Source organism: Solanum verrucosum, unplaced genomic scaffold (assembly GCF_900185275.1).
Source record: "Solanum verrucosum unplaced genomic scaffold, falcon-dt-bn FXZP01000238.1, whole genome shotgun sequence".
NCBI classification, from domain to species: domain Eukaryota; kingdom Viridiplantae; phylum Streptophyta; class Magnoliopsida; order Solanales; family Solanaceae; genus Solanum; species Solanum verrucosum.
The window spans coordinates 1-12,839 of NW_026020630.1; the positions used below are offsets into that span (position 1 = coordinate 1).

The 12,839-nt window shown below is 37.9% G+C and overlaps 2 protein-coding genes across 3 annotated transcripts; both read left to right on the top strand.

The window, feature by feature from the left end:
• The first annotated feature begins 103 nt into the window (after positions 1-103).
• LOC125811420 (auxin response factor 6-like) lies at positions 104-7,409 on the top strand. Of its 2 annotated transcripts, none has more exons than XM_049490898.1 (14): positions 104-250; positions 396-511; positions 1,225-1,323; positions 1,417-1,473; positions 1,548-1,706; positions 1,840-1,924; positions 2,691-2,781; positions 3,380-3,544; positions 3,615-3,737; positions 4,392-4,467; positions 4,612-4,759; positions 4,857-5,950; positions 6,094-6,284; positions 6,899-7,409. In XM_049490898.1, exons 1-14 carry the CDS (start codon positions 208-210, stop codon positions 7,104-7,106), a joined length of 2,655 nt encoding a protein of 884 aa, XP_049346855.1. In that variant the 5' UTR covers positions 104-207; the 3' UTR covers positions 7,107-7,409. The 2 variants fall into 2 exon arrangements, with proteins under 2 accessions (XP_049346855.1, XP_049346856.1); XM_049490899.1 differs by having other exon boundaries at positions 399-511.
• A 1,302-nt stretch (positions 7,410-8,711) lies between these two features.
• Positions 8,712-12,639, top strand: LOC125811650 (protein DETOXIFICATION 41). Its single transcript, XM_049491175.1, has 8 exons — positions 8,712-9,017; positions 9,359-9,903; positions 10,513-10,599; positions 10,694-10,750; positions 11,082-11,320; positions 11,676-11,794; positions 11,960-12,046; positions 12,555-12,639. Exons 1-8 carry the CDS (start codon positions 8,712-8,714, stop codon positions 12,624-12,626), a joined length of 1,512 nt encoding a protein of 503 aa, XP_049347132.1. The 3' UTR covers positions 12,627-12,639.
• The last annotated feature ends 200 nt before the right edge of the window (positions 12,640-12,839 follow it).

Sequence of the window (12,839 nt, forward strand, 5' to 3'; positions counted from 1 at the left end):
TGAAGGAGCTGACATTGGTGGTGTTAAGTTGTGGAAGTGGGGTTGGATGAGAAATATGTTTGCCTGCTTCTTGGTTTTTGCTTAGGGTGGTGGTGGGGGGGCTAGACTAGTGCCAAAGTTTTCATCTTGGGCTTTCTTTTTGCTCTTTTATACATATTTGGGGCTTTTCCTTTTTAACTTTTTTTTTGAGTTAGTTGATTTGAGGGAATGAAGGTGTCTACTTCTGGCTTCAATTCTCAGCCTGAGGAAGGTGTGTTTTGTTTCTGTCTTATTTATTTTTGTCATTTTTTGTTTATTGAGCTTGAATTGAAGTATTCTTTGTAATGTATGATGAGTAATTTTTTTCCTTTATTAAAACTTGGGAGTAAACTTTTTTTGATGTTTGATTATGGCAGCAGGGGAGAAGAAATGCCTGAATTCAGAGCTGTGGCATGCTTGTGCAGGGCCACTGGTCTCTCTACCACATGTAGGAACCAGAGTAGTGTATTTTCCTCAAGGGCATAGTGAGCAGGTTAGTAGTAGAACTTATATTTTTATGAAATGGGGATAGAGGAAGGGAAAATGGAACCAACCTTAGTTTATGCCATAAACTCATTAAGTTAATTAAAGCATAGGTCTTTGACATGGTTGGTAGTAAATTCTTATGTTCTGGTTCTTCATGGTGATGCTCCATTTGAACTTTAAACTTCTTTTTTTCCTCTCATTTAATGGTGGGCTATGGGTATAAATAACCATCAAGATTTAACCTGTGCCTCATGAGGTATGCTACTATTTTTGCACTTCCAGGCATGTTGTGCTTATGTTATTCTGTCAGGGTGATGTCCATACGTGTCGGAAATAGGTATAGGACAGAAATCTTTCTTTCTAACTCTGGAGAACTAAGTAATTCCAGTGGCGATATTAATCTTGGTGAACAGAGCTGAGAAAAAAACATTATATGGTTGTTGGTATAGTTCTTTTTTATTAATTTGTGAGATTCTTTCGTTAAGCTATTTCCTAGATTTGATCTTTCTCTTGATATAAGTCTGCATTATTTGGAAATTAAGATGTTGTTTGGCTAATTTTCGATGCAACAAAGAATAGAATGATCCATTGGATTCCTAGAACTTCTCTTATTTATTGGTGAAATGACGTTAGTTGCAATATTTTGTACTGAATTTTTTTAGTTTTGTATAGCTTGTAGACTACTGGTTGGCGCCTTTAATCTTTATGAGAGTCTTACAGGTTGCTGCATCCACAAACAAGGAAATAAATGGTCATATCCCTAACTATCCTGGATTACCGCCTCAACTTATTTGTCAGCTTCACAATGTGACCATGGATGTAAGTTTGACCCTATACATTCTCTTTGTTGTGACAATCATATGTTTTGGAGTGTTACCAGTGGGTAGAGACTGAAGAATTTCTAAATTACAGGCAGATGTCGAGACTGATGAAGTATATGCTCAAATGACTTTGCAGCCACTAACTCCAGTATGTTACATTCATCAATTCATTTGTTTTGTTTCGAAATTATTTGTAAGTGTTAATTGACTATTTCTCCATAGCAAGAGCAAAAAGACGTGTGCCTTCTACCGGCTGAACTTGGGACCCTGAGTAAACAACCAAATAACTATTTCTGCAAAACATTGACTGCAAGTGATACCAGTACCCATGGTGGATTCTCTGTCCCTCGACGTGCTGCAGAAAAAGTTTTCCCTCCTCTTGTAGGTCCATCAGTTGCACTCATCAGCATCTTTTTCCTTTTTCTTTTTGCTTGAGGTGTTTCATGAGCATTTGGTTTTTCAATATCCTGCTAGTGGGTGTTTGACTGACTTAAATTTTATCTTTCTTTTGCAGGATTACTCGCAACAGCCTCCTGTGCAAGAGTTGATTGGTAAAGATCTTCATGGAAATGAATGGAAGTTCCGGCATATATTTCGCGGTGAGTTTCTGTTCAGAGAGTTGATAGAGTAGTATTACAGCGAAAGACTTTGTTACAATGTTGTCATGGTGGTTGGTACCTTGATTTAAATTGGCTATCTTGAAAGTTCTTAGGGATTTTATATACTCTGCATTATTGTATGAAGTTTGAATTCACTACATTGTGGCGGGAAGTTTATGATGCAACCAATATACTTGCTGACTTCTGATTCTTTCTAAAAACAAATTCTGAATGCCTTGTGTTACCATTCGAAAAACAAAAACAAATTCTGAATGCCAATTCCCAGCTATAAAACTGATCTTACTGTGATAAATGCAATGACTACACCAATGGGTGAGTGACCCAGTTCCCTGGCCGAATAAACCTTCTGCAGAGTGAACTAGTGACTATATAATACCTTGTACTGGCGGTTAAAACTTAAAACTCTGTTAACCTTTTTATATTTTAGAACTGAGAAGCTTCACTCTTTTCATTTAGCTTCTAAAGCACTGAAGATGACATAAAGAAAAAGTTGAAAATTGAGAATTCTTGTTTATCTCTTAAATTAAATGAAGAACCTAGTTCAGTAGTGTATGACTGTTTTGACTTAGGTTCTGTTGTCTCTTTCCTCTGACGTGGATTCATTATGGATGCAATCTGATCTTTTTCCTAGTTATTATCCTTTTGTTGTAAGGCAAGAGGTTCTGGATTCTAGTGTTGAAAATTTCTGATTGCAGTGCTATGATTTATGAAATTGGACACTAATGATCTAATTCCTCGTACTTAGGCCAACCAAAGAGGCATCTCCTGACGACAGGATGGAGTGTGTTTGTAAGTGCGAAGAGACTTGTTGCAGGCGACTCAGTTATCTTTATCTGGTAGATAAATATTATCCTAGCTATTGCAGTTCCTTTAGAAGTTTCTGTAAACCATTTAAGACTCACAGTTGATGTGTATATGTGTTTATAAATTGTATGTATCTGAGCTGCAGATGCGATATGACTGTTCTGTTGCTTGTCTTGTATACCCAATAAGGAGGCTGCCAATTAAATGGATTTGTTATTTGTCTTTCCTTAAAAGGTGCACATTGAGTAGGTGGTTCTGTGGGGTCTAATGCACAAACATTTGAAATCTCCACGTTTGTGTTGTATACTTGGGAAAGTTAAATATTTACTGCTTGAAAATTTTACAGCCAAGTATAATATATTAAGTTCATGAAGTTTAGGACTATTTAACAATTTTTACCTGTCAGCATGCAGTCTATATTGGGTGATGGGTGCTGATGTACTTCTTGGGTCATTTTGCAATTAAAAAACTCTCTTGTTTCACCCTCTCAATTTTTAAGATCAATTTTTTCTACCTTCACGAATGTAGGGGTAAGGTCTGTGTACACAGCAAACCCCACTTGTGGGATTACACTGGATATATTGTTATTGTTGTAATTTTATCTGGCTAAATTCTGTCATCTCCCATCAGGAATGAAAATAATCAATTGCTTTTGGGGATACGACGTGCCAATCGTCCGCAAACTGTTTTACCTTCCTCGGTATTGTCAAGTGATAGCATGCACATTGGTCTTCTAGCTGCAGCAGCTCACGCAACTGCAACAAATAGCCGGTTTACAATATTTTTCAATCCAAGGTAAAGGTTGCATTTCTAGTTAACTAATGGACTTAAGTTCACATTTGACATTTTAGCTTTGCAATTTCAGGGCTTGTCCATCAGAGTTTGTCATACCTCTCGCCAAGTATGCTAAAGCAGTGTATCATACACGAGTTTCTGTTGGCATGAGGTTCCGAATGCTATTTGAAACAGAAGAATCGAGCATCCGTAGGTAGGTATAATCTTCTAGAATTGTTTTGCAAGTATTCCAAATTACAAGGTCAGTTGGAGAATCAAATCTTTTATTGATAAAGAGGGACATTATATTGAAATGGGAGGGGGTGGACCAGGGGCTAGTACCAATTTCTCATTGAGTTTGGTGTGAAAGTATTTCAAGGGATCTTTGAAAATTAAGCCGATTTTGTCTAAAAATGTTCTTGTTAAAATCTTAGTTGCGCGGACTCTTCAGTTTTGATGCCGCACCCGTTTCGGATTCTTCAAAAATACACTACTTTTGGCGAATCCGACACGCACCCGTTGGCATTTTTGAAGAGTCCGAGCAACATAGGTTAAAATAAGGGAAACATTAGGAGTAGGAGATCATAATTTGGAGGGAGCTGCTGCCTAAATCTCTCCTCCTCAAAAACGTTGTGGGGAACTTATCTTGTTTGAAAGAAATGGAAATGCTTATTGTTAAATAAGTTTCAATCTAGGACGATATGAATTTCAGAGTTGTTTATGATTCAGTTTTTTCTGCCTTCTATTTTTGCCACAGTTCGTGATAATTTCCTAAGAGAAAGAAGATAACTGTCTTTTCTGTTTGCTATCCCCTTTTTCTCTCTAATTGATACAAATAGTTTAATCATGTGAATATCTTTGGTCTCAGGTATATGGGCACAATTACTGGCATTGGTGATCTAGATCCTGCTCGTTGGCCAAATTCTCATTGGCAGTCTGTAAAGGTTAGTTCATAGCAGGTGGTCATTTAGTATTAAATAATACATTGAAAGTATGGTTACTTAAATCCTTTTAATACTTGTGGATTTCTCAAGTGCATGATGTCCATTTTGGTTTAGAATTTCATCGTCGACCCTCTTAATATGCAGGTTGGATGGGATGAATCAACTGCAGGGGAGAGGCAGCCTAGAGTTTCACTGTGGGATATTGAACCTCTGACAACCTTTCCAATGTATCCATCTCCTTTCTCCCTTAGGTTGAAGCGGCCATGGCCACCTGGACTACCTTCATTTCCTGGTCTGATATATTTTTGCTGTTGTTACCGGGGATATCTGTATTCATCAATTTGATTCAGTTCTAATTTTAACTGTTCACTATCTTCTCATCCATTCAGGTCTATCAAATGGTGATATTACTATGAGTTCTCAACTTCCATGGCTGCACGGGGGCATGGGTGATCAGGGGATACAATCACTTAATTTCCAGGGATTTGGTGTTACTCCATTCGTGCAGCCAAGGTTTGATGCTTCTATGCTAGGTTTGCAGCCTGACATTTTGCAAGCAATGGCAACATTAGATTCTTCTAAGCTTGCAAATCAGCCACTTATGCAGTTCCAACATATCCCTAGTGGTTCAGCATCTTCGATTCAGAATCAGCTTTTGCATCCATCCAATTTGCAACATACTTTCCTCCAAGGCCTCCCGGAAAACCAACTAATATCTCAGGCACAGATGCTGCAGCAGCAATTGCAGTGCCACCAATCTTATAATGCTCAGCAGCAACAGTTGCAGCGCCAGCAATTGTATCATGATCAACAACTTCAGGAACCCCATCAAGTACACTTGCAGCGTCAAGATCAGCAGCAAACCAAGGCTCAACTGTGTTCAGCTACTCGGTCACAGCTATCTCATTTACAGGTCTTAGGTTCAACAGGTTCTCAACAAACATTTTCTGATTTAGTTGGTAATCATATTAATACATCTAACAACAGATCCACCATGCAAAGTCTCCTGAGTTCATTTTCCCGTAATGGAGCATCCACTTTCCTGAACATGCCTGAAACCAACTCTCTAGTGTCTCCTTCCTCATCATCAAAGCGAATTGCTCTAGAATCTCAGATCCCTTCACAAGCTCCATACATAGTGACACAGGCTGAAGTTTTGACGGTGCCTAATACTAAGGTCTCAGATTTTTCCACTTTGTTATCGCCAAATCCTGGCAGACAAGTTTTGGATTATCAAGCTGTAGCAGTTAGCCAAAACAATGCGCTATTTGGAGTTAATGGTATGTCAAACCTGAAGGGTAACGGTCCGGAGAACAGATCTTTACCTGTGCCTTATGCTACCTCTGCCTTCACAAGTACAGTAGGTAGCGAGTATCCCGTTAATTCAGACATGACGACATCAAGTTGTGTAGATGAATCAGGTGTCTTGCAGTCCTCAGAAAATGTGGATCAAGCAAACTCACTTACAGAAACCTTTGTTAAGGTGAGTGTAAAATTTGCTGGGAAAAATATGGCATCTTTTATTTACTGATGATTTAATGGCACATCTTTTTATATTAAAAAAATGTCTAGAAGTTGGGAATATTTGCCAATAATTTCTTGATTCACGTTTCTTGGTTCTGGCAGGTTTACAAATCTGAGTCCTTTGGACGATCACTGGATATCTCCAAATTTAGCAGCTATAATGAGCTGCGAAGTGAGCTTGCTCGCATGTTTGGCCTTGAAGGCCTGTTGGAGGATCCTGAGAGATCAGGCTGGCAGCTTGTATTCGTTGACCGTGAGAATGATGTTCTCCTCCTTGGTGATGACCCTTGGCAGTAAGTATGCAACCACTTGTTTTCTGTGGCAGGCTTGCTCCTACCACTAACATTTTTTGTGTGTGTTGGAGAGGGGGCAGGGTGGTTCTGTGTAGATTCCACTTAAGTCAAATTATTGTCCTCGCCAATAGTTCAATATGTGAGGTTTTTGGGATAGTCTTCTGATGTTTTCTTACAGCCTACGAAAAATCAGTTTGGATTGGACCACCTCTAAAATGACTCGGAGGAAAAAGCTACATAGGCAGGTGACATCTCCAGTAACTTCGTCTACGGAGAGACTCGTAGTCGCTTCCTCTTTGGTTTACACTTTTGAACTTCCACAGATTATTAGTTTCTGCTCCTCTTTAGACATTATGAGCAGCTTTTGGTCAAGTGGAAACCAATCGTAGTTTCCACTTGAAATACTACCGATTGCATTGATCAGCTACTTAAAGATATCAACTCTATCGTTTTATATCATCATATTTCCCACTTACACATTTTCAAGTATGCTTATTTTACTGTATACACCAACAATGTAGATTTGTTTTTGAACCGTTACTCTGTCAATGCTATTGCGTATTTGTTAAACCTTTTAGTTATCACATTTTTAACTAATCTCTGTCTTGCTGCAGTGAGTTTGTGAACAGTGTTTGGTACATCAAGATACTCTCTCCACTTGAAGTGCAGCAGATGGGCAAAGAGGGCCTCGACCTACCAAGTGCTGGCAAAACGCAGAGAATCACAAGCAATGGCAATGGCAATGGCTGCGATGATTTCATGAACCGGAACCACTCGTGTAATAATATGAACGGAATCCCCTTGGGGTCACTTGACTACTAATTTATGTTGCTTGGACACACTCAAAATGTTATTGCACCTGTGTTGGATCCTCTGAAAATGCACTACTTTTGGAGGAGGATACGACACACACTCGTTGGCAATTTTGACGAGTTTGAGCAACATAAACTACTAATGAACAAGAACAACCAAGTGATCCCTAAGGTAAATGTACCATGTAGCTGCTAATATCAGCAATTCTTTGTACCTTGTTCTATCAATGTTATTTTGTCATGTATCTCTTCTACCTAAAAAGTAATGGGGTCAAGTCTCATTTGAACCTTGTAAACCAGATAGTTTTCAATGTAAATTATTTAATGTTTATTGTTGTTATTTCTGTGGAACTACCTCAAGAGACATCTGTACAAATAGTGTTACTAGCTGAAGCAATGTTTTTTCTACCTGTTGTAATTAAGAATAGACTGAATATTTACAAGCTATTGTGCTCAAATTTTAAGACTGGTGAACTTTAATTTGTAAGTGCATGATAACATATAGCTCGGTCTTAATTTGTTTGTCTTACTTTTTTTTCTTCGGTCCGCTTAAAAAAAGGAAGTCTCGTTATTTCTTTTTGACAACTCTTTAGTTTAAGACTACCAAGATTAAAGAACATCTTGGATAATACATAGATAGACACTTCAATTTGACCTCAACTAACAACTAAACACTTTAACTTTGAGTATACACATTTAGAAATCTCAACTTGTGTCCATTGTGTGACACATTGTGTTAGTTGAACACTCTAATTTATGAACTAATCATCTATATACCTCTTAAAATTATGTGTCACGTTATTGTTGGGTGTCTACGAGACACAAGGAGACGAGTTTAATTGTTTAATTGCCCGTTGCAACTAAGATGAGATGTCCAAATGTGCACTTTTAAAGTAAGTGCTTACTTGTCAGTTGAAGCCAAGTTTGAGTTTCTATGTGTTATGCCTATATTCTACATTTCTGTAGTTTAAGACCATAAGATTAGAAAAATCCTTTTTATTTTCTTAAATTTCATGTCAAATCAAAATCAGATAAACAAATTGGAACATAGAGAGTATACTATAATTGTTGAGAGATTTAAACTTTATATACTGACAATTATTTGTACTAATAAACTAATATTGTACAAAACTCTAAGTTTTACTTTGCTAGAATTAGCCAAATACTAAAAACTAGGTGGAAAACCAGCCTAGGAGCAGATCCACAATGTAAGCGGTAGGTTCAACAGAACTCGGTAGCTTTGGTGTTGACCCTTTAATCTTTTATAAATTTTACTAAATATGTATAAATATTAAATTTTGAATCTAGTTATTAGCACTTGAGGTCACTAAAACAAAATTCCGAATTCATAAAGTTCAAATCTGGGATCCATTCCAAAACAATTCAGTTGCTACCTAACTTTTTCACCACTCAGTGATAACCACACCTAAGCTTCTTACTGATCTACAAAGCTACATAAACACTTAAGTCTAAACAAGGACTGGTAGTTGGACCTGTTCTGTTTACCTCATTGAATTTTGTACAAACATATTAACATCTACTCACATTTTGTTCCTCTCAATGCATATAAGGTTGCATTGTTGTTAAGAGACAAAAGATAGTGAGAAAAAGAACAATGGAGAACCAACATCCATTGCTACCTAGTATACTTCACTCAACAGCTAAGTTATCAGACATATCAGCGGATGAAATCGAAGAGTTCTTGGAACACAAGAATGTGTCTTTCAAGGTGTATCTCAAGTTGTTTGCTTGGGAATCAAGGCTACTTTGGCTGCTTTCTGGGGCTGTTATTATAGTCTTGATTTTTAACTATATGCTTGGCTTTGTCACACTTATGTTTGTTGGACATTTAGGTTCATTGGAGTTAGCTGGTGCTTCCATTGCTAGCGTGGGAATTCAAGGCCTTGCTTATGGTGTTATGGTATGAATTTAAGTTATATATACTAACAATGTAACGATTTTTACGAGTTTACCAATTAATACTTATCATAGGGATTTACTTATAATTACCTTATAAGTGATCTGATTTTGTTGATATAAGGGTCATCCTAGTGCATGAAGCATCCTGCATTCAGATAGGATCTAGGGAAGGGAAACACCTCAAGGGGTTGTGATGTTTTACATTGTCAATGATAGAACTTAAACTCATAAAAAGTTATAAAGATTGTTAAAGAGTTTCATATAAGTATTGATGATGCACTCGTTATTTCAAATCTTGGATTCGTCTGTATCATATCACTTTTGAACTTTTCTTGACAACAGTTGGGCATGGCAAGTGCTGTTGAGACAGTTTGTGGACAAGCATATGGAGCAAAAAGATATGCAGTTATGGGAGTGATATGCCAAAGAGCAATTTTACTTCACCTTGGAGCAGCTTTTCTCCTCTCATTTCCTTACTGGTTCTCAGGGCCATTGCTTAAAGCAATAGGACAATCAGAGACCATATCTGAGCAAGGGGAATTATTCGCCCGCGGATTGATCCTTCAGCTATATGCATTAGCTATAAGTTGTCCAATGCAGAGGTTTCTGCAGGCTCAGAACATTGTTAACCCTATGGCTTATATCGCGGTTTCTGTGTTCATTGTGCATGTTGTGATCACTTGGCTGGTGGTTGATGTCTTGGGATATGGTCTATTCGGAGCTGCGATGGCACAGAGCTTCTCGTGGTGGCTGTTGGTCATCACACAAGGTCTTTACGTCGTTTTTAGTCCTTGGTGTAAAGAGACTTGGACTGGTTTCTCCATGAATGCTTTCAATAGCATTTGGCCTTACTTCAAGCTAACTGTTGCCTCTGCTGTCATGTTATGGTAATTGGTTCATATCTCACAAACTCCCTTGACCCAGCCCATTTTCCTGTTTAAGTCGACCCTTAACCGGCCTGGCCCACCTGATGCATTAACCAATCCACTCCCTTTAAAAAAGAGGCCCAGACCGGATCCGGCCTGGGACTGCTTAGTGATCCATGGACAGCCCAACCCAGCCCAGCCCGGTCACCCGCCACTATCAATCAACAAATATCCCACAAACATACACTTGCATTTGCCAAAAATCTCTTCCCTCTAAACTACACCTAACAAGGGTCAGGGTCGATCCACAATCCGGCCCATTTAACCATTTTCGACATACCCCTTAATTGGCCCGGCACACCTCATGCATTAACCTATCCAATCCCTCTATATAATGGCATGGGCCAGTTTTGCGTATGTGACCTGTTAAGTAGACCAGGCCCGAGACCGTTTAGTGTCCCACAGCCACCCGGCCCGAAACCGGACAGCAGCCCGGCCCGTCTAGTTAAACTAAAAAAATCCCAATGATCAGCTGCTACTATCAACAAATATGCCCACAAACTAACACTGACTTTTGTAAAAATTAAGTTCTAAGTAATAATTTTTGATCTTTTTTCTTCTGAAATGTAGCTTGGAGATATGGTACTTCCAAGGCCTAGTGCTTGTATCAGGGCTACTTCCCTATGCTACAGTCTCACTGGACTCCATCTCTGTTTGGTAATGTAAAGAAAGATAAAAACCTCCTTTCTTTCTCTGTTACCATAAATGACTTTTTTCAGATGATACTCACAACTTATAGTGACAATAACAGCATGAATTACTGGAACTGGGATATGCAATTTATGTTGGGACTAGCAGCTGCAGCCAGGTACTTATACATCAGAAGGCCTACTTTCTTGATAAGCGATCGGAGTATGTATAATATATGTGTATATCGGTTAGGAAAAGTAAACAGTGAATCCGACTGGCTATTTGTGTAAACATCCCATAATAGTTTGCTAGTTGCACATGGGGAATCAGTTCATTTCAGAGCTAATAGAGACATTATTGTATCAATATTAACATATTGATTGCTGAGAGTCTATCAGAAACAGCCTCTCTACCTGCGTACATCCTACCCTCCCTAGACCCTACTTGTGGAATTACACTAGGTATATTGTTGCTGTTGTTAATGTATTGATTAATTCACGTACCTGCAGTGTTCGAGTTAGTAATGAGCTTGGAGCAGGACATCCGAGGGTAGCTAAAATGTCGGTTATTGTAGTGAACATGACAAGTATCATGTTCAGTACAATTATCTGCATTATTGTGCTGATATTCAGAGTTGGATTAAGTAAACTCTTTACAAGTGACTCTGAAGTCATTGAAGCTGTTTCTCATTTGACTCCATTACTTGCCATTTCTGTTTGGTTGAATGGCATTCAGCCTATTCTCTCTGGTAAACAAGTCCTTAACATGTTGGCTTTTCGTATAACTGTTTTGTTCTAGAGTTTAAGTTCTATGCACTAACAACGAAAAGAATATAGTACTTAAAAGACAGTTACATATAATCTTTATAATTACAGTCAAACCTCTTTATAACAACGCCGTTTGTTCAACTTAGCCGTTATACTAAAATATTGTTATAAAAGATGACTGTTATAGAAAAGTTTGACTGTATAGTGCTAAGATAACTTGAAACATGTTAAGCTATTCTAATACTACACGAAATATTTACACTGTCGGTGTATATAACTTAAATCGTTTATCAAATTCTTAAATTTTTCTTGAACCTAATTGCTTGCAAAGTTTAGGTGTGGCTGTTGGAAGTGGATGGCAAGCTGTGGTAGCATATGTCAATCTAGCTACTTACTATTGTATTGGTCTCCCAATTGGATGTATTCTTGGCTTCAAAACAAGTTTGCAAGCAGCAGTATGTTTTTTTTTCTATCCTCTTAACATAATTGGATATCCAGACGCGCAAGTCGATCCGAACACCATAATTATCAAAAACACAAAAAAACTACGCCTCAATTTCAAACAAGTCGGAGGCCAACACACATAGAAAATGAGTGGTTTTTTCCCTTCTTTTTGACAGGGAATATGGTGGGGGATGATTGTTGGAGTTGTCTTGCAAACATTCAGCTTGTTTATTTTAACAGCCAGAACAAACTGGAATACTGAGGTAACTTAGTAGCTGCTCCATTTTTATTACTACATTCTACGTTTATAAGTCGTAAGTTATATTCAAGCACAGACAAAGGTGGATCTAGAGCGGGTTCAATGAGTTTAGACAACAAACTCACTCACTACAAATCTTAGATTCGCCTCTATACTTTAGTAGGCATGCTTCAAATGATTCTTCTTCCAAACCATGTTAGAATTTATTTCATTGTTCCTAGATCGATATAAAAACAAACCATGTTAGAATTTATGGAGTAACGGAACGGAAGAAAGTGGACATACATAATACTAGAAGCGGATTCAGGATTTTAAGTATAAAAGGGTTCCTATAGAGACATCAACTCCTCAAAAACTCATATTCAAAAACATTTATAGATATTTAGTGATTCTCTTCACATATATACTCAGGATCTGAACAAAAGCTATTGAATTTTCGTAAATCCATATGTTGTACTCTAGATCTGCCTCTACTTGTAACGTACTTAAAACTCTCAACTTATATATTGCAGGTTGCAAAAGCTGCTGATCGTTTGAAGGAAGCTGGAAATAGAGTAAATGAAGATCTTGTAGACAGGCCTTGAAGAGAGTAACGAAGATGTAACAGAAGTGAAGAAGCCACGATAAAGCATTCTAAACAAAATAATACTATAATCGAAGTACAAGAAATAACATATAGTTACAGAAATCGAACAACAAGAAACTACTTACGACTACTAGCATGAAAGGATAACTGAGATAACTCTCAACTACCTTCTAACCATAATCCTTGTACTTCCCTAGCTTCCCATCTATGA